General features: G+C 42.7%; 1 protein-coding gene across 3 annotated transcripts in view; it reads right to left on the minus strand.

Annotated features, from left to right (window-relative positions):
* Positions 1-21,579, minus strand: part of LOC139351205 (zeta-sarcoglycan-like) — a 44,139-nt gene that overhangs the window by 16,430 nt on the left and 6,130 nt on the right. For all 3 annotated transcript variants that reach the window (XM_070992978.1, XM_070992979.1, XM_070992980.1), the window contains exons 2-6: positions 19,034-19,228; positions 14,608-14,709; positions 6,658-6,745; positions 5,294-5,416; positions 3,214-3,286 (exon numbers count right to left, since the gene is read on the minus strand). In XM_070992978.1, the coding sequence (XP_070849079.1) occupies positions 3,214-3,286; positions 5,294-5,416; positions 6,658-6,745; positions 14,608-14,709; positions 19,034-19,228 (581 nt within the window). The remainder of the gene's footprint in view (positions 1-3,213; positions 3,287-5,293; positions 5,417-6,657; positions 6,746-14,607; positions 14,710-19,033; positions 19,229-21,579) is intronic.

The raw sequence follows: 21,579 nt of genomic DNA on the forward strand, positions 1-21,579 counted from the left end.
AGCAAGTCTTCTACCTCAATATTATAATATGCTTATTGCAAATGATGCATGTGTCTGCTGGGAGAAAACAAGCAGGAATCACAATGTTTGGAGGATATTTTGCATTTTAAATCCAAAAATGAGAAAAGGGCTTAGACCGTTTTCATTTTTTACACTCGGCACAAAGAAAATTGAAGCAAACATGGATAAAATCAAGAAGACTTCTTGACTATGAAGTAATTAAAGACCGATGGAGTTATTACACACAGTACAGACAGCTATACAAAAGTAGCATGACGGTGACAAGCGCGAGTGTACACAGACAAAGCTCCCCGGGTGCTTCAAAGAAAAGGAGGATCTCAGGTGGGTTTGTTTGATTTCATCCCTGATTACCGTTGGCTCACAGAGAAATAAAACACGTCACAGACAGACTGATATCTCCTTCAAGAGGAAAAGGGGGGCGACATGGACGCCAGCCAAACCGGATCTGCATCGTCTGAGCTTTTCGAACAGGCGGCACAAGAAGGTTTACCTTTCAGGGAGGTGGAGGGATGGCTGGAAAGTCCCAGAGCCACTTATGTAAACAATGCAAACTAAGACTTTTAACACAGATGTCCTCAATGTTTGCTGCTTTATAGCAGTCACACATGTAAGAAGGCAAATTGGTAGAATAATGAGGACATTCGTGAGATGGCACGGGTGTGTCAGTGTCTAACAATTTTTATTTAAGTAGGAGTCGGTCTTTTCTGATGCTGTCACCCTAATTACACAGTATGATGTCAGCGCGTCGGATGATAAATTAGATTAACACACATGTAATCAATCAACAGGCTGTTCCGGCTCATAATTTGTAGTCTGGCTTCATAATGAAAAAGTGTCTGCTTTGGCACCGTTAAAAGGAAGCAGTGCAGGGGGAGTGAGGTGTCACAGATGGTGCTGATTCTCTGCTCCGAGATGGTGGCGGGGCCTTTATCTCAAATCATATTAAACAGGGATGTAAACTAATCTCCCAGCAGAAGAACTAGATTGCGCGATGCGTCGTCCTATCGAGATGCCATATTGGATATCAGAGGATTGTCGTCTGTTTGAGAAAGTTCAAGAAATGCTCGGACGGAGGGTAAGAGGCCCGACCAGCAGTTCTGAAGGAGCATACTTGCACCTTTATGCTGATTTCTATAAACCTTCCTCTATTTTTTTCTTCTTTTCCTGTGAATTTCTCTAAAAACGATCCAAACAAAGCAAGACAATTCACTCTTCGGTTGAACCGATCGCAACCTGCAACTGGTGAGGACGGGCGGAAAAAAAGAAGACTTCAGTTCTTTTCAGTGGGTCACAAAACAGAAGCGCAGCAGAAGCACAATGATTCAATTGTCAGCGGTTGTAATAACACTCTCCAATGGATGAATGTAACTCGTCTCTGTGGTCTGAAATTGGATATGACATGAGCTTTGGAAGAAAAAAATAATACTGAAACACAACTTTTGCTCTACCCAGACAGGCTGACTGAGAAAGAGCTACTGTGTGGACTTTAAAGGCCCTGAAAATCCACTTTGCTCACAATTTGTTGCTCACTATAAGTGATGGGGTCCATATAAAAGAACAATATTCTGCCAAAATATAGTTTTTTTTCCCCTGAACAAGTCAAGAACATTTAATCTTACAGAGAAATACTTGGTGGTGGGGTCTTTAAACCTGAGCCTACTTTACTTTAATTCTTTATCCCTGACTTCTTACCTTGCAATAAGACAAATTACATCATTTAATACAAATCTGAGACATAAAATCCTGACAGTGAAATCCTCCTCTTCACAGCAGACAGTGTGCTTTCAGGGATGGAAATGAAAAGAGGCTGTAAAGCTTCAAATGGTATTTTTTATTTTAGATCTAGATTACGTAAAATCTGTTTCAACGGCATATTCAGGGCGATTCTGTCCGTGAACACAACCTGCATCTGTTTCTGTAAAAGCTGCACAAAAGCAATTAAAAAGTGAAATCCTTCACACAACAATGCTGAGCAGGGAGCGGCCTCTGCAGTGATGGCAGCGTGTTTACTTTGCCTACAGCCAAATGAGTCCATAAACAGATGCTAAGAATAAAAAAAACAACATCATAATAATAACAAAAATATTGCCAGGCTTGAATTCATGCTATTAATGGCCCACAGGATTTCTCTGTTTTGCTTTTTTAATACTACTGTACGGCTAAATGCAAAAATTCTTTGACATGGTGTTTGGAAAATAAATTGGGTTTTGATAAAAGGAGCGTGTATTTAAAGTCCTCACAGTCCAGTTTGCACATCGGCCTGCCTGGAAATATTTCAGTGAGGGAAGCCAGTCATTTTGAAAGCCGCCTGAGGAAATGATGGATTTTTGAAAACGCAATACATTTTAAATGAAACCACGCAAACAGAATCAAACTTTGACAATGTGTGAATCAAACATCTTTGATCAAATATGCATTTAAATGGAAGGAAAACGTGAATCCTGCTGAAGCTAACATGTGGAGCTTCCGAGTTTCCCCTTCAGTTGCCTCTCGTTAAGATTTGACCACATTGCAGATGGTCACCCCTGAGCTGAGCCTGTGTGTGAGAGGCCTGTGTGTGTGTGTGTGTGTGTGTGTGTGTGTATACGTGTGCTTGCTTTAAAGTGAACCTCATCAGCATTCCTCTCACTCTGAAGGAATTAGATGCCAGAACACTGCTTTTTCTGCCAACTTTGATCCCAGCACTCCCTTCAGGACCAGTAAGGTGGACAACAAACCAAACTCGTTATAGCTCGTTAATGGACCGACGCGGCCTCGGAGCCTGAGGCGGAGTGCGGCGGGGATCACATGCAGAGGCGTGTACGAGTGTAATAAGCATCTCAACCTTACCCACTTTCTCCTTGCTCTGTTGACGCTTTAATCAATTCCTGCCCGCTATAGAGAATAACCAACAAATTAGCTCACCCTTCGGCTGTGAAATTAATATAATGGTCAAATCGAGTTTTAAATTTGTGTGATAACGAGCCAACCACTAGATGCTGGAGTTTACAGGACGCTGCTTGAGAATAATGATACTGGTGAATAATGGTTCCTGCCACGCGTTTCTTTCTTTTTTTTTCGCAGTGCAGACTTTGAAATGCCACGGAACATTTATCATCATCATTTAAAGATCTTCATTTTAATTGAACAGGATATGAACATGTGAGATTAAGTTTTAATGAATTTCTGTAAAGTCAATGAAGATGAACTTACTTGAGGTCTTCAGAAGCCCTCGCCTGGATCAGGGGAGTTTCTACTGAATGTCCAAACACGGCGCCTTCCGAGCCTACCGAAAAAAAACAGACTTTTATATTTCTCAAAGTTACAGCCAACATAACAAATCAATACTTTTCTGGTACTGACCCAAATGTGTCTCTAGCACAGAGTCTTGGGCTGCTTTAACACCTAACCTGTTAGCTTCAGATCAAATAAACTCTGTGAAAGCTGTCAAATAAACCCCGTCTGGGCCTCTGGTTTGCACTGTTTGTGTCCGACTCTCTGGAGCAAAGTAAAGCAAACCTCGACGTAATATTACAAATCACCTCTTTTTGTCCTGTTTGTCAATTTTAATAATGCTTGTCCGCAGTTATTTTTTTCTGAGGTCTTTGTGACACCAAATAATCTTTAATAAACACATGAGGTAAAAAAAAAAAAAAAAAAGTGCAAGTCAAACATGTAAGGGTCATAATCTTTACAGATCAAAGGTCAAAAGGTTGGAGTTCATGAAAATGACCATAGTTTGTTTGTATGTATGGCCAGCAGGTGTAGTCAGCCTGACAATCTAACATGGATTGCAGCCTAATGTCAATCTCTGTTTTTCTGCATTTTAATTGGAAGGTCCTAAAGCGAACAGCCAATTCAGGTGCGTGCCTAGGTAAAGGGGTGGGGCTTAGTCGTCAAATGAATTTGTTTGGACTTTTGGAGAAAGCAGAAGTAAATTACCCTTTGTGAGTCAACTGTATGTTGTAAAGGAAAGAGGGCAATAACGTTTCTAACCCAAGGACTGACGACTAGTTATCCTACTGTTGAACTTATTGTGATCTACACGAGGTAAATAAGACTTTTGTACTGTTTCTATACGGTGACTAAATGTTACATGTGTAATAAGAGTGTGTTGCTAATCGCGAGTAGCTGTTAGCATTAGCGTAATAGCCATTAGCTCGCTAGCTAGCTAGCTAGCCAGCCAGCCAGCCATTGCTTTCGTACTGTTAGCGTTGCATTTGTTTAAACTGGTGAAAACAAGGTATTACGAGATTGGCATGAAATAGTGTATGGACTTATTGCTTAGATGATGTATGTGATTCAGGAGACGGAGACTTGTGACTGTAAGAGAGGACCTGGAAATCCACTCTGGAGAGTGACTGCCCTCCTGCTGGTGTGCTGCCATTGACTGTCGCCTGTGTTTCTTCTATGCACAAACTGCCGCCCATTACCACGTTTCCACTCACCTGCTCCGCTGAATATGCCTGGATTCGTGAGTACTGATAAACTTGGACGTGCCGTTTTATTTTGAATGCTTGTGAGAACAAGTGAAGTGGACAATACAGTTTTTAGGCCTGTTATTGTTGATGTTCATATGGTAAAGATGCCATGCACTTATGATATTAGAGCCGAGATAGACGTAACTGATGATGATTTAAACGAGACTTGAAGGAAATAACAGAAACAAAGTATTACTTTATGTTTATTGATATTGGATATAATTTATATTTTCATTTATTTAATGAGAGACAAAGGCTGATTTTATTTTGTGTATCTGGACTAAATAAATACTTTCTCAATTTTATTGGAGACACTGCCAGTTATTTGTCATTTTGAATAAGGAAACAAAGGTTGAAAAAGTAATAATTCATAAATGCAGGTAAAACTGTACCCAGGCCCCCTCCAATAGCACTAATCCACCTAGCCGATAACACATAATAGTACATAATAGTATATAGTTATAGGGGACTGGGGTTACACTTGTAAAGGATACAACATGTTTCAAACAATAAGATCTTCTATATAAAGGCTAATAATGTGTGTACACACACACACACACACACACACACACACACACACACACACACACACACACACACACAACTGAAGCTTTCACAACCAAACCAAACGTGTTGGTGTGAAAGTCATCTTAACTCTAAATGCAGACAGCATTTAACATTCAAGAAATTGACTTATGTTCACTGAAAAAGACGTTTTATAGTAGGTAAAACGTCAAATCCCAGCGCTTGTGCTACTGTTTGCTCATTTGGGACAGATTTTCATGCTAAGCTGAGAGTACAGCACGTTGTACCTGTAACGGTGAACTTCTCAGTCGTCATGATGACCTCGTCCTCATTTGCGGTGAACAGCAGTCTGCCTCCATCTTTACTCCGTACCTCCAGCCTCTGACACTGGGCCTCCACAGCCTCAGGTCCTGCAGAGAGAGGCGTCCACTTTGTTTCTGGCTTTCGATTAAAAAAACCTCTGCTGATTGCACTCAGGCGAGGTGCTGGAAATAAACTAGCAAGATTCTCAGAATTGAGCCTATTTGTATTTGTTTACCTCTACTGCCCTGCTCAATATTTTATGAACATTTCCAGGGTGAAACATTTATTTTAGTTTGATAATTAAAAAGGATTAAAGAACAGGTTTCCAGCTAAAAAGTTTTATTAGTCTGCAATACTAATGCTGCACTGCTGTTCTTTTTGTAAATGGTGCTGTCAAGTAAAGGTTGCCTCGTGCTTTTCTGGCCTTGCAAATCAACCTTGGGAAACTAAGTTTGGGTAAGACTATTAGCAGTCTGAAATACTGTGCAGAGTGCTTGCTCTGCAAACGAAAGGCGCCTAACAAAGTTGGATCAGCTTTTACAACGGATGGAGACAATTCAGTAATCTGTTCTGCTGGTGAGGAATATTAATTCTGGTTCTCCGCTCTTTGGTGTTTTTCCAGATGTGCATGCAGAAACTTTTAACGTCCCGCTTTCTCGTGATCTCTTCCATTAATCCACGGGCTGCGACAGCTGGGGAATTTAATTATTCTCGCCAAGTTTCATCTCATTTCAGACAAAATGCACTTTCTACAAAAGCAGGCACTAATTTTCGCAGGAAGGTCAAGCGTGACCATAAAGTGTCATATCACCAGTCTCGTCAAATCAGCGTCAACTCTCAACTTATGTTGGCTAAGATCAATAGCTATTAATGTTAATAAGCAGGTCATTTGCTCTCCAGTGGTCATTAATCATGTAAATGACTTTGGTAATTTGGACTGACTGATGGTTGAACTTGATGATAAGAAGAAGAATCCATTGTCCTTTCAAAAAGTGCGTCAAAGGTTAGTGTCTGGAAGAGTCTTTCTTGAAGGCACAGAGACGATTAAAGAGAATTTAAAGATGAATTGTCGGGCTAATCTTGATTAAAGTCATTAATAAAATGAGATTGATGGGGCAATTTACAGTCAGGACTAAATTAATCTAAGATCATGTTTTAATAAGTTTTACACAGAGAGGCTGAACCGAAGCGTAAATAAACACATAACACAGATAATTTAGTGATTTATTTAAGTGACACAAGGTCAAAAAAACAGTTGTGAACCTGTCTTTAAACTACCAACAGGGACGCCACAGTAGGCGTTTCTGGCTTCCAAACGAGTGTGTGCTGCAGTAAGAAGTGGACTCACCCACTGTCAGCTGACCGGTCAGCTGGCCTTGGTCATTCCTGGCGTTCAGTGTTACATTTTTTTCTGATCGCAAGACCAACAAGCTGTCCTAGGGGAAGCATGAATGTGGAGGGAGAAAGGCAGCAAGAGGGAGGAGGAGAGAAGAAGAAAGAAATATGTTATATTAGGATTAATTAATTCATCAGGAGGAGATTCTGGTGACGAACATGGAGAGTTATGACCCATCTCTGCAGCTCCTCTTAGGAGCATTTTAGCACCTTTCAGCTCATTGGTTTGGTTTTTTGGCTTGAAGTTAACGGCTTTGCCTCACTTTCACAGCTCATTTTGCCTCAGGAGGCACATTTTCTCCCTGAAAAGCTCTGATAAACCAGCTCTTACTCTACCTGCTCAGTGCCAAACAGGTGACAGACAAAGCTAGCGACTTAATTCCTTTCTTGGGTCGTCTGACTGCTCTCTTTCCGATTGAACTTTTTGGTGATGTTGTTGTGTTCAGAGGACTCAACAACTGTCTTGTCAGGTTCAATATTACCTATTAGGAAAGGTGTGTTAAACCAGGACTGTTAAGACAGTCACTGGCAAATCTCCAAAATCTGTGAGTGTAACAGTGTCGAAAAGCCTTCCCAAGTGATCCTTCCCTAGATATAAACCACTGAATTAAACTACATGCGGACTAAAATGGAACAAATTAAAACCAAATTATCCAAGGATGAGTAATGAAGTGTAGGTAGGGGTTGAGGAGAAAGGGGGTGGCAGGACGGTTGAGCTGAAAATGTGTATTTTCCATCAGTGACAGGCGTAGGTGTATCCTTTCTTTGCTGCAGACATCTTAACTCTGGACCTCTCTTCTGCTTTCTGACACTTCTGCATTTTGCAAGTTTATGGCTGTTTGACATTTGAATGATGGCACACGTGTGCGTCGCTGCATGCATGCTGAAAAGGCTTTCACTCTGCAGTGGTTTTACCTCTGTCGTGTAAAATCTCTTAAAAACAGCTCATGCGGGGGGGCACATTTGCAATATGACTAATTCCTTTGTTTTGAAAGGATATTGTACTTTCAGGGGTATATTTTCTCCTTCAGATACCCTGATATCGTAATGTAGATGACTGTTTTGCAATATGATGACACTACTGTTATCTCATATGCAGTAAACTGTTGCAGTATTGTGAGGTACCCAGTAAACCCACCATATTCGAAGGGTTTATAAGTACATGCATGAGTGGGCGGTTTACAGCAGTGTTTGTGTACTATGTCCAGTAGTAACAGAGAAAAGGGAACTACTGAAAGCACTGTTTCTTGATTTACGGCTACAGCTCTGTGGTACAAGCAGGTTAGTGGGAACAAAATCAGAATCATGGATGTGATAGCAGTTTTATGATTTCATGACTTCACTTAGAGAATATTTTTCCAGAGGAGTACAGAGGACTGATCGAGAGTTTCATCACATGGTGCAACTGCAACCACCTGAAGCTCAATATCAGCAAAACCAGCGAGCTTGTGGTGGACCATAATGCTTCAAATATGGATGCTCTTCTCTTCCTCAGTTATGGTGCTGAATTAATGGCCAGAAAAGTGTTTTTGCAGGACGTTATGATGTCACAGTGAAGCTGACCTTTGACCTTTTGGATATAAATTATCATCACTTCATTTAATACAAGGACATTTGTCATAATTACCAAATAAATTCACAGTGATTTTGACCTTTAACCATGAAATTCAAATTTACAGAAATTCCCTCCAGGTGTGTCACTTTCACGAAAATGGGACAGACAGACAACCTGAAAACATGATGCTTCCGGGTACGGCATAATGACAGTATAATGCAACAACAAAAGGGCCCAATAAAACAAACTGATGTCTACACCTCAAGCAGAAGCACCGGGTTTTGGAAAGCCAAAAATTTTGCGAGGAGAGCTCAACAGCTGAAAAAAAAAAATCATTGCTAAGAACTAAGAACACTGAAATATCACATTATTTTAGTGCCTATCTTGTCGCTCTGCTGTGGATTAATCATTACAGTTAACAGAAAGAGTAATTTAATACTTTCTGTGACACAGATGACAGCAGATATGGTGCGACATCAGCATTCATGTGGGGCTGCATCTCTGACCTCATCTGACCCATTGTTTAGTGCATCTTCAACACAGTTCATAGAAGGGAATATTTGCACTCCTGTTTCATGACTGAGTACAGAACCTCTTTTGAAGAGACAGCATCCTCCATTATGCAGCCGCATCCCCTTTTTCCTCAAAGGTTAGCACTGTCAGAACCAGCAGTTGAACTCTACATGAAATCGGTGCAAATAGCTGTTGATTTGATGAGGTGAAAAATTAAATATATTGTCTTTGTGCTGTTTTCAACTGAGCATAAATCAAAAAGGATTAGTGAATGATCACTTTCTGTTTAGTTATGTTTTAGGCAGCGTCCCAACCCTTTCAGAAGAGGGGTTGTAGTTTCACATTTGAGCTAATTATTATGCCATGATGCAGTCTAATGGATTTGATTAACTCCATGCTCTCCCAAAAGAGGCGTCAAATTATTGCAGATTCTCTCGAGTTTGTGTGGTGTGTAACTTCGGAGAGGTCATTTGGTTCATTTTCATTCCCCGCTTGCTCCTTTCCCATATAAATGCGCATCATGAACGGGTGTTCGCCAGCAAGAACAGCATCATGAAGAAATTTGAGTTCTTGATTTGAAGTATCCCTTTAAAGAGTTTATAGGTCTTAAACTGTTTCCTGAGGGGGCCGCGACTGAGACGCTGCTGCTCTCCTCCACACTTCTCTGGGATCACATAAAAGGCTTTTTAGTCACTGCGCCTGTTGAGGAAGGTCAAGTGCAGATCAGAGTGAATGCACATAAATGGAGCCTGTTGTTCAAGGTGCAGCGGGCCCCGTCAGACTGAAAAATTACCATGGCTGCTGTAAGGCAAAGGATGCTTCCCTGCATACAATGAATAACATCACAGCCGAAAGCAAGAGCGCGGCGCACTGCTTCAATGAAACAGTCGGAAACAAAGCAACCTCGTACGATGGTAGTATCGTTCTGAGAGCAACATAAAATGCAGACCTTTAAAGCATAGATAAAGAGCTCAGGGCTTAACCGTAATCCGAAATAAACATTTGCATAAATATATTTCAGTTTTAATTATATTTGATTGTTGTGCTCAAAGCCAATTTGCATACTGAGCTGTACAAGTAAATATAATGAAGAAAAAATGTCACAAGTTGAAAAGGTACGCCTATTTAGTCTTAATTTCCTCATTCAAATATCACATTTAGCAGACAGGCTCTTAGCATACAGGGTACAGCCTGTTTTGGAACATGTTTTCAGGCATATTTAATATTTTTCATATTAAAAGGCCCCTGTATTTCAGTGTAATACTGTTAGCTAAATTAAATTGGTTCTAGCAAACTGGGTTTGAAGGATGTTCAGATCTCCAAGGCGCTGCATAAACCTTTGATTTTAAACTGTGAGACTTAAACTAGTGGATGGCTTCAGCCGTCATCTGCGCACTTCCAGAGCTGCTGCTTACAATCATCTCCATTTTGCATCGCCAATGCAAGTGAGTGAGAATCGGTGAGGGACAAGTTTCACCCCAATAAAGATGCACCTGCATCTGATGCTATTTATAGATCAGTCAGGGTCCCCCGGGGAAAATAACGAGAGCCAACAGTCTGAACGGCAGAGATTTGATAAACTGTATGTGGGCAATGCGACGCCTCAAAGCACATTGTTTTGCAGACTGAGGCAGACACTTACATTCAGAGCAAAGATGCAATTTCAGAGTAATAAATAAAAGTGTTATACTTAAAAAAGAGAATAGCATAAGTACAACTGTATAGACAGTTAAACAGAGATTAAATAGGTTTTTAATAAAGCCGCATTATCAACTTGAATTTGACCTCTTAAGCTCACAGACATTCAGGTATTTTACTGTGGACTAAGACCTTGATGTGCAGAGATCATCGCTATTGAGCGCCCCCCTACTGTTAGCATCAGTGGGCTTTAACTTTCAAAGGCTGCAGGCTAAACAGAGGAGGGACTGATTTTTTTTTTTCCCCTGAGCACGTTCAAACAGAGAGGAGACACTAATCAGTGAAATCAGCTCCTGTAGTTCCTAACATCAATAACATACTCAATGATCCATGATAGGAATTCACTGGAACACAGAAATGTCCAAAACACCAAAGACGGCAAATCAGAGTGGATGGACCTCGCCGCTGCTCTTCAAATCTAATTTGAACCCTCTTGTCCTTAAGCCACAGCAGATATCATTACCCTAATGCATGTGAAAAACAGAAGACAAATCACTAAACCCCAGACTTTTCTCATTTGTGCACTCGAGTATTTGCAGAACATCTAGCAGAAATCAAAAGCATGCATTAGCTCAGGAAGCAAAATATGACTTTTGCAATATGACTTTTGTGTTGTTTAGTGAATAATTTATCTTTCATTCCAGTCTTAGCCAGAACAGAAGTGTGAGTTCTCTGTTAAAAATGCTCAATAAGATGGGTCCAAATTTGGAAACTGGAGAACAAAAAACAGAGCAGGAGCAGCATATCCAGTTGTTAAAGTGTCAATGTTCTACAGCATCTGAAGCGATCAATGCTACAGTTTGACCAATAAACAGCCATTTCTCCAGCCAAACGCTCCACAGCCACGCCAAAGGCTCGTTTGTCTCTGAACAAGCATGACTTGATCCAACCTGTTTGAAGTTTCTGTGGGAGGAAAGTGAACGGGGGGAAAGGAACGCCTGCAAACATTTGCTTTCACAAACACTTGCAATTTCACCTGCCGGAGGAACACTGCATCCATATTTTTCAAGCAGGACACAGATTTCAAGCCTGAAATTACAGCCACTTTGTTGCTTTCAAGCAGGTGAATTTTCCAAGAGCTAAACTGATCTCACACGCCCAAAATTATACAGCACTGTGGCTTTCACAGGCGTAGAAATTTCAAGTGTAAACTGGATTTCGAACGTTTGATATCGAGGTCGTCCTGTGGAATCTTCCTCGTGGTGCTCATATTGGCCTCTTTGTGCTGTTGGTGCCATCTGGACAAGCTGACAGGTGGATGGATGGACGGACAGATAGACAGGCATAGGGTAAGGCCCCAGGGGGAGGCAAAATAATATCCACAATATTCCATCCATCCATCTGCCTGTCAGGTTTGACAGGCCTGCATAGGTTTAACAGAAAGTGGCTGCAGAAAGAAACCTCACATATTAAAACAATCGTAACAGCGAGTGCCTGCAGTCCAATTTACACTTGAACCTTCGAGCGGAGGCGCCGCACAAAGCCTATCGCTCTGCGCGAGAAAGCGACAATGGGGCTGTAATTTTTTAAGTGTTTGAAATCAACTCTGCACTTGAAATTTCACCTGCCAGAGGCTCACTGTTCGCAAATCAAACCGCCTGAGTTCACGCACTGCGGTGCACAGCAGGCAGGAAATGTGAAGCATCAAGACTTAAGCACTGGAGCCTGCTCTTTGCCACCACAGCATGGAATATATATATATATATATATATATATATATATATATATATATATATATATATATATATATATATAAACTGTATAAGCCAGTGTATAGTCAGTATGGGACATGGCAGGGCTGTGTGATATCATTTAAACACTATTATGATACTAATTAGAGTAATATTATTATACAGTGTGATGATTAGTTGCACAATAGTAAATGTACCTTAAAGCAAAGAGTTAGCAAAAACATGTTCAGTATTTGTTTGTGTTTCTGACCGCTTGGTGCAGCAACAACCAAATGTAAACAACACTGACATATTGTCACCTTGTAATGCTGATATGGGCAACCTTTGTAGCAGGCAGTCTATTTATATTACTAGCAGATGTGGAGCAACATCAGCATTGATTTGGAGACGTGTGTCTGGTTACCTGGCGATTGTAAGTCCAATAGTCACTCTTTTTAAAGTCTGTTTTGGTCTCCACCAACTCCTGAGGGATATAATCTGGCCCTTTAGCTGCTAAACGCTCAATGATGTCCACTAGCTAGTCAATAACCATGTCTGTCTGCAGTTTAGTGCTGGGTATGTTGTTAAGTTTTGTGCCTGGAAAAACAGCTGCTGGAAATGCAGCTGATGAGGGCAGAGAATGAGAATCAGAGCCGTAAAGCTGCGGCCTGTGAAACAAAAACAATTAGCCGAATGAGGCTAAAAAAACTGCAGAGTTTTCAGTCCTAGCCTTTGATTGTTTTTAGCTTTGTGATTCCTTCTTCCTCTCATTGATGTGTGTGTGCATGTGTTGATCTGGTTGGCTGCACACATCCTTGCAGTGATATATAAAGTTGAACTGAATGGGAAATATGAACACAAATAGGTCTAGAATACAGAATACAGGGTAAAAACATGTGCATATTTTACTTTTTTGACCTCTTAAAGCGTCTGCAAAACTCCATAGAACACATTTGCACGTGCTTTTTTTAGCTTGGCAGCGACTGCGACCAGTGTAAACCATATGTGCAAAGTTAGCAGCTCTCATTTCACAACACGCTGCTGAGAGCGCTGCTTTAAGGGGCCACTTAGCCTGTAATTTGCTGCCAGCCATCAGAGTTCCTGCCAAAAACACAGAGGGAGCTATTTCCACTTGGTATTCAGAGATTATGGCTTCAGTCATTGATGGGGATTCAAAGCGCCGATTGATCCGCGAGAAGTAAAACTAAACCTGCTTTGAGTTCAGCCTCAACAGCGGCTTGGACCCAAATAAATAAATAAATCATACTATATTTAACTTTAAGATATCCGTGGTGCACTACAGAGGTCACTCCTGTTTGTGGTAATGGCTTATTGATCAATGGCGGTTATCTGGCTGAAGAACAGCACCGTGCACTGTGGTGTAAACTCATTGGATAACCATAATCCCTGCTCTCACAGCGCTTGACATATTTCCTCAGGTGAGAAATATTGAGTGACCCACAGAGATTTTTGTCCTGCAAATATCTCTGGTGCTGGTAGATAAGGAGGCCACTGCACAGCATGTCTGTAAAACAAGACAGTAAAAATGTCCGCAGGTGGTATTGCACCGGAGAATGAAATATCGGCTTTGTCCAGCGTTCGGCTTGGGCGTCTGCTATGGCCTTGAGGTGTTTGCTATTGCTAAGCACGCGACTCATATTTAAATCAACATTTAGCTCCGACTGGAACATCAAAGGGGAAGAGGGGGCAATTCCAAGTTGTTTCTCAATCTGCTGTGGAAAATTGTACCCACTATCGAGCCACTTCCTCCATCGACGTCCCTCAAAAAAAAATCAAATTTACATGGAACCCCGGCTTCCAGTGCTTGAAATTGCTTTCTGCACCGTGCCTAATCACTGAAAAAGGGGATGATCCAACTGAGCGTCTGTGATTTGTGTGGGAGAAGGAAATTTGGATCAACTTTGCACTGGAGCTGTGTTGGTTAATCTACTGAACATCAAAGAGGAGAAAGCGGAGGGAGGAAGTGGAAGAGGGGAATTTATTGCGTGGGCTTGATTGGAAATCCAGCGGGGGGACTCTGGTCCCTCTGTAATCGCCTGTAATCTCCTGTTGGGTTGTATGTGGCCTGAGAGGAGCCGAGAGGCAGCCTATTACCCATCTCCTGCCGATGGGAGGCCTGATAGCGCCCTGCTGGAGGATGACAGGAAATGAGGAGGAGGAGGAGAAGGAGGAGAGAGCACAGGACAGACCGAGAGAGTGTAATCTCTCCTTTCCAGGCACAAACATGAGGTAACATCAAAGCACTGGGGAGTCAGAGCTCAAAGGGAAGTTGGCCTTTGTTGTTAATGAATTGATCATAACTTGTGAGGATCAATAGCGGCTTGTCCGCGGCTTTGGAGAGATCCTTTCACGCGCGTTTCTGTCGATGGTAGTTATTCCTAGTTCATCAGAGTATTGATCAACAGGCGAGCTGAAGATGCCGAGAAGAAGAAAGGGAGGAACTTACCCTCCTGGACTGGATCTCATTCACGTAGAGAGGCAGGAGAAACTCAGAGATTCCCTCCAGGCGAATCCCGTCCTGATTCAACTGGAGCTTTCCCATTCCGCCCTGAAACAGAAGCACGACCGTCAGTGAGGCGGCGATGAGCCGTGCTGCCGATTGACCTGACGTGATTCAAAAGGACTGTGAAAAAACTGACTCCTGAAGTGAATTAGGAAGAACAGGAGCTGCTGTGTGCCGGACGGGGCCGGTGGACGGAAGTAGGACATGACATTGAAGTGACAATGCCACAGACGCTCAGTGGTGACAGGCTGCGTGCAGTGGGAGGCAGACTGAGGAGAGCCAGGCTGATGTGGCAGCTGTGGACAGGAATGTTGAGGAGGCAGGTTTATATGAGTCGGCTTATTGCTGATGTTTGCGTTATTTTAATGCTTATTATTAGTGGTAGATAGACATCACGAGCTGATTGGCTGTCAATGACCAATTCACATTAAATTAAGTGTCCTATCAACAGCAGGACCCTGACTGTTATCTCACATTAAAAAAGACCCCAATGAGATTTTAATTTTTGGAAAAAGAGAGCAACAATACTGGATCATTCATGTAAAAATGGATATTAGGGGCTAAAAGTAGGATATGCAAAAGAGTTTTCCTAAATTTCTTTCGTCTGGAAGCTTGATCACTCTGCTCGCCGTCTTCAGCTCTCCACACTCATGAACCATGTCAGCGGATCTTCCTCACAGCTGACGTTTTGGCTCGTCATAGCAGGAAAAGCAGGGGTGTAAAGGCTGTGCCCCTGTAGGTGAGCTGGTTTCAGGGTCCTGGTGGTGTGCAACGCTGGCTCAAAATGAAATTGTTAGCGAAATTTGTTTCACCTTGGCATTTCCTGTCAAATATCTGCCACAAAAAGGGGTTTATAACTCAACAGATTGGATAAAATGAGCACTTAAAACTTTCTGGAAAACAGTGCACATAGCTGAAACCTGCATTACTGTGTGTGTGTAACCAACAGAAGAAACTTCACCGCATATTCGTCACTTTACATTTAAATTCTGACGGTAGATAACGCAGCAGAAATTGGATGAGCCTTGCCATACCACAAAGAGCAAAGTGGAGTTTGAGGGCATCTTTGCGAGGCTGTGTGTGAACAGATGGGCCCTGGATGGAGACAGTGAATTATGGAGGCGGAGTACAGCGAGGAGAGCTCCATCATATGATGGTAGAGAGGCAGGACTGGGGACAGACAGGAGGACAAAGAGTGGAGGAGGTGGGCAGGGCAGCGTGGAGTTCTTTATATGTCAGCAGCCAGACATTAAAGTCTCTCCTGCGCTGAAGTGACTGTGATGTGGTGGGTGTGAAGAGTTCAGCCCGAGCTGCAGTCAGTCAGATGAGTGGGCGCGGGGTGGGGGGGGGCTACAATAGTCCAGTCGTAACGCGCTGAAGGCTTGGACGAGCTCCTCAGCATCAGTGAAAGAAAGAAATGAACACACCTGCGACGTTTCTGAAGCGGAAACACGACAAAGGGAAGATGCTGCTTTTGTGAGCTTTAAAAGAAAAGTGCAGAACCGAAGATGTCGCCCAAGGTTACACCGCTATCCTTTACAGACAGGCAGTTTGAGTTATTTTGTGATGCCGCACACCAACGAAGACATGCGACTGATTCTACAGAAGAAGTCAATTCAATTCAATTCAATTTTATTTATTTGTATAGCGCCAAATCACAACAGAAGTTGTCTCAGGACACTTTCCATATAGAGCTGGTACAGACCAAGCTCTTTTATCCACAAAGAAACCAACAATTCCCCCATGAGCAAGCACTTGGCGACAGTGGCGAGGAAAAACTTCCTCTTAACAGGCAGAAACCTCGAGCAGAACCAGACTCTGGGTGGGCGGCCATCTGCCTCGACCGGTTGGGTGAGAGAGGAAGAGCAAGAGAGGGAGAGTGAGACAGACAGACAGACATGCAGTCAGAAGAGGGAGGGAGTTAAGTCAAGAACTTCAACTTGAAGTCCCTCTTCAAGTCAAGAGGGAGTTAGCAGTGGAGGCTGCACTGAAAGCACATTGAGAAGAATTTCTTGTTATTAATGCCGCTTTACTTTTGTTGTCTTTTGCATGATATCTCAAAATCCTACATCTCCATTATCTATTTGTACCGTGCTCTCAAATTTCTCAACCAAAGACCTTTCTTAAGCCATGAACATGGAGGCAACACACTGATTTAAAGCAGAACTCCACTGATTTTACACATAAAAGGTCATTTTAGTAGTTATGAGCCTGTAAAAACAGCTGTCTAATGTCTTTTGCGGCACTGGGGGGGCTCTGGAAAGTATGAGAGAATAACCCTGGGGACGCTTTAATGTGGGCACTGGGTGCATTCCTGCAACGTTGGCCGAATGAGAACAAGAAAAACAACTCACGGTCTGACTTGGGAGGGTTCATGCATTATTCCGAGGCGGTTAGCTCAAGCGGTAACCTTGTAGTCGCAGCACATGAATCAGCTGCTTTTGTTGTCGTGTATCTGTAGCAGTCTGTTAAAGTGGAACCAGATACAGACACAAGCTGAATTGATTATATTAGTGTTAACAATGGATTTAATTTAACGGTTTTTCCCACTCTTACTAAGTTTACTAAAGACGGTCTAACAGTATGCTGCTGTTAGTTGCATTATGGGAAATGGAGGTTGTGAGGATGCTGCTTTTTTTTTTTAAACTGCAGATTGAAGTCAGGATATCTGACCACTGCTGGTTCAACTTTGACTTATTTTGATTTAAAAGACAATAAAATCTGTCTCTTTAAATCTAACTCTATGTAATGGAAATAACTGGAGCACCATGTTAAACTCTCTTATTTGACGGACAAGCGCGCTTGTTTGGCCTGTTCTTCCACCATCTTCCTCATAATCGTCACAAGTGTTTTATTTTTAACGCCGATGCTTTTGGGCTGCAGCCGTCTTCAAGATTTGTCCCCAGATAGGTGATCATACACCAGTCTTGCCAAAAACGGTGAGACGGTGTTGCCTGGCAGCTTTTTCGGAGCTGAATGTTCTCGTTCCAGCAGCCGCTCAAAACAGAGTATAATACCAGTACAACTGGGTGTAGTTTGGCACGTGTTTTCTTATTGAGCTGCCTCCGTCCTGAGAGATGGGGAGCAGCGGAGTACATTTTCTGGAGTGACACCAACAGCACTGATAAGGTCTTTTACTCATGACACAGATTGATGGGAGGCGAACGAGTGGAGGAGTGATAGCAATAGTCAGGGGACGCATCCGTCACAGAGGGGGGATTGCTGCCATCGTGAGTTTGTTGACAAAATGGTAAAGTGTGTGCATTGTCCCTGGAAATGTCAGAGGAGCTCGCAGCATCTGCCTTGTTTGGTTTTCGTCGGAGATTAACACATTCTGTGTCAGCCCGTCCTGCTGCCAAGTGTTTCCTGATTCTTTACAAAGCACACAGGAGATTGTGGCGGTGAGGCATTTCAAACAGGCCTGCGTGAATAAATTCTTCCACTGAGGCTTCGTGCATTAAGGTCAAAATCGAGGGAGAGTAAAAACTATACTTGACCTATGTGTTATAAAATCAATGTTGGTTAACAAGCTCTTCCTTCACCTTTGAGACAGCAACACGAGCAGAGAAGCAGACTGATAATGGTAGTCATTGTCGTATCACGGCCCAGTATTGAGATTAAACGCTGTGCTTTATCTGCAGTTTGGCCTTTTTCATCATTTTATTTATATTAGAAATGCATGAGAACACATTGTAAGACTGATTGTCTCTCGTGCTGTTTCACTTGATTTTAAAGCTGGCTGTACACTCGATGCCAAGTGCTTAAAGAGCTAGTATTATGATTGTGTTTTAATAAATGTTGTGTAACTGTAGAAGTCATGCAAGCCTTTTTGTTGCATGTAAGACCTCAGTCAGAATTACCAAACTGATCATTACACTTCCTAATGTTACCCAACTGAACTCACTCTAGCCCGGGTCTGACAACCATCCACCGCGTCAGCTTCAGGAGATTTCTCTCCTTTCACCTGTCCGTCAGTTTGCTGTCAGAAACTCTCTCCGCCTCAGCTTCAGGTGGAGGTGGAAAGCGAGGAGACGGTGGACGGCGTGATGATTGGTCTCACTGATGAGCAGATGCAGGCTAGCTGATAAGCAGCACCGTTTACGTAGTTACGTGTGCAGATAAGCACCTAGCGACAGTGAGCTCTGTGTCTGGACGTAATGAAGTGACATAACATTACAGCCAATCACCAGCATCATTAGTTCTTGGTACAAACATGCTGATTGGCTCACTGACAATGGTGAGATTTACTTGAAGCAATTGAAGCAATTTGGTGGGAAGTATAAAAGCATTGAAGTTCTGCACGCAGCCTTATGCGTATCATTTCAGTATAGCTCATTTTGTTTTTGGACGATGTCGTGCTGTGACTCACCACTGAGAAATTCATGACCTTAATGATCCACACAGTGAGGGCCAGGTTCACGATCATGGTGACCAGCAGCAGCAGCAGAAAGAAATAAAGGCATCTTTTCCTCCAGCCGTACAGACCCACTGGGTACACGGCATCACAGCCGGGCCGCTGGAGGTGCAGGGACTGGGATGCAAGGATAAACTGCTCCTGTGTAATCTGGAAAACAAACAAACACACACACACACACACACACACACACACACACACACACACACACACACACACACACACACACACACACACACACACACACACACACACACACACACACACACACACACACACACACACACACACACACACAGGAGCCTTTATGTTAGCTGGCTGTCTAGAATATATTCACTCCACAGAAGCAATCACGTATTGTAAGTGGTTATTACCTCGAGTCTGCGCTCAGGCATGGCTGTCTACTTCTACAATTTTTGAAAGTGGTGCTACTACATAAAGAACAAAAGGTGAGAACATGGCATGAATGTAAGCTGGGTATTACAGCAGCCTGGAGCATCCATGTTTGCAAATTAAATGGAGCGAGAAGGAGATATTTCAAATTGCAATACACCAGGAACTTTTTTTTTTTTAATTTGGAATAATGGTTGCAGACTTATTTTGGGGAAAAAAATGACTATTTTTCCATTGTTTGCAACTGTTGCCATGATGCACCTGCATACATCAAACCTGCACTTTTAGAAATTAGCACTAATTCATCGAGCTATGTGCCTACAGGACTGTCTCCTTGGGGGACATTAGTTTATTTAAATATGAAGTGTTTGATTCCACCACAGGAAGCAGAAATCATCACTCTTTAAAGTTAGTGATCAATTGTGGGAACATCTGTCCCAGAAAAGCTCTTAAAAAGCATATTCACACTTCTTTAAGTCAATAATTCTGCAGCCAAATCTAGACAAGGAACTAATCGTAGCATTTAATGTCCATGACAGTCTTGAAAAACAAGGCCCTTGACATTTCTGCTTGTATTTATGTCGTTTATGATGGAAATTCATTTGTGTGGATGGAAAAGCGTGTCACGGCTTTGTTTACCGTGCTAATTACTTGTTGGCATTTTGTCAAACTAGATCCCCCGTGCTCACAGAGAAAGTGGCTGTGAGTGACAGCTCCCTGCGGCCGACCTGTTTACCGCTCACCTCCGGCTCAGATCTCTATAATGTTACTGCCCATCAATCTTTCACATGTGAGTGCGCTAAGCAGCCTTCACAGAGGCAGAAGATGTGAAACCAACGGAGACGTTCGGCACGGGCAGTCAGTCCATGACTTAAAGTCTGGTATGAAATTTCACATTAAGAACAAATTGCCATCTGCTTTTCATCCACTCAGCACAAGTGAAGACAGGAGGTGGATCATGAGACAAAGGATCAATTCGGTGCCACAGAAATGTTCTCCACTCTGGCTGAGCGTCGGAGTGCCTGCCAGTCACTGAGAAGCTGCTACACGCGAGCTCTGATCTGAGATCAGTGAGGATGATGTCTGTCAAGCGTGGCCGTCCAGGCGAGGGCGAGCAGTTGCTGTTCTCCAGCCGATCGTGACTGCGGGCTGACAGTGTGAAAATCCCCATCACAGGCGCGAAGCCGGCTGAGCTCTGAACTGCTCCGTTCAGCCGTTGTTGGGATGGATTCGTACTGAGGCGGCCTGCCATCCCACTCTCTCGCACAGATGATCAATAAAAGCGCCTGCTCATACAAACCCAAGACAACATTTCCAGTAGCAGCAGAATGATTTATTATGTCAAAGATTTTTTTAAAGCTCCTCATACTTCCAAGAAGTAACCATTAATTTATCCCGCAAGCATAAAATGCTTTAATTGCATGAAACACATCTATTAACTGACACACGTGCGCAGTTTTCCCCAGAGGTGTACTGCATGCATAACTCAAGTCAGAATTCATTGGCTCATATGCTTTATTCACACTCAGCATGTCATTAGCATAGGACACTGATGGCAGGTATCATTATATTGTATGTTTTCCTGACAGGCTCTCATTAACTGTGGCAGAGTAAGCAAAGAGTCTTTAGCTCAAACACTCTTTCCAACAGGGACTGAAAATTACTTACCAAGGTTTAAATAGTGAAAGAAACTGCATCCTTTGCTCCTCTGTGCCTCCTCAGTTCAGATATAGTTGCAGTCAACTTGCTTACAGAAGGAGCGATGCTACAGAAAGCGTCTGCTGTAACAGCCGGGACGCAGAGTCTCAGCCTGCGATGGTACTTATTATCGTTTCAACAGATCAATATCTCTTACGAGGGAGAGCGGTTGATGAATTGTATTGATTATAAACCACAGACTCTAAAATTGGTTTTCTAAAAATTGTGCAACAGTGTGTGTCGGGCGGCATGTTACACCACATGCTGCCTGCTGCTGCAGCTGGTAAAAGGCTGCTGGCAGGAAGAAGCATACGTCCTTCAGGTCGTCCGGGAAGTCACAGAAACGGCTGCATCTTCAGACATTTACCAAATCCAGGACCCTTTACTTTGTGGCTGCAACCATTACCTTG

The sequence above is a fragment of the Chaetodon trifascialis genome, chromosome 23, assembly GCF_039877785.1.
Source record: "Chaetodon trifascialis isolate fChaTrf1 chromosome 23, fChaTrf1.hap1, whole genome shotgun sequence".
Taxonomy (NCBI): domain Eukaryota; kingdom Metazoa; phylum Chordata; class Actinopteri; order Chaetodontiformes; family Chaetodontidae; genus Chaetodon; species Chaetodon trifascialis.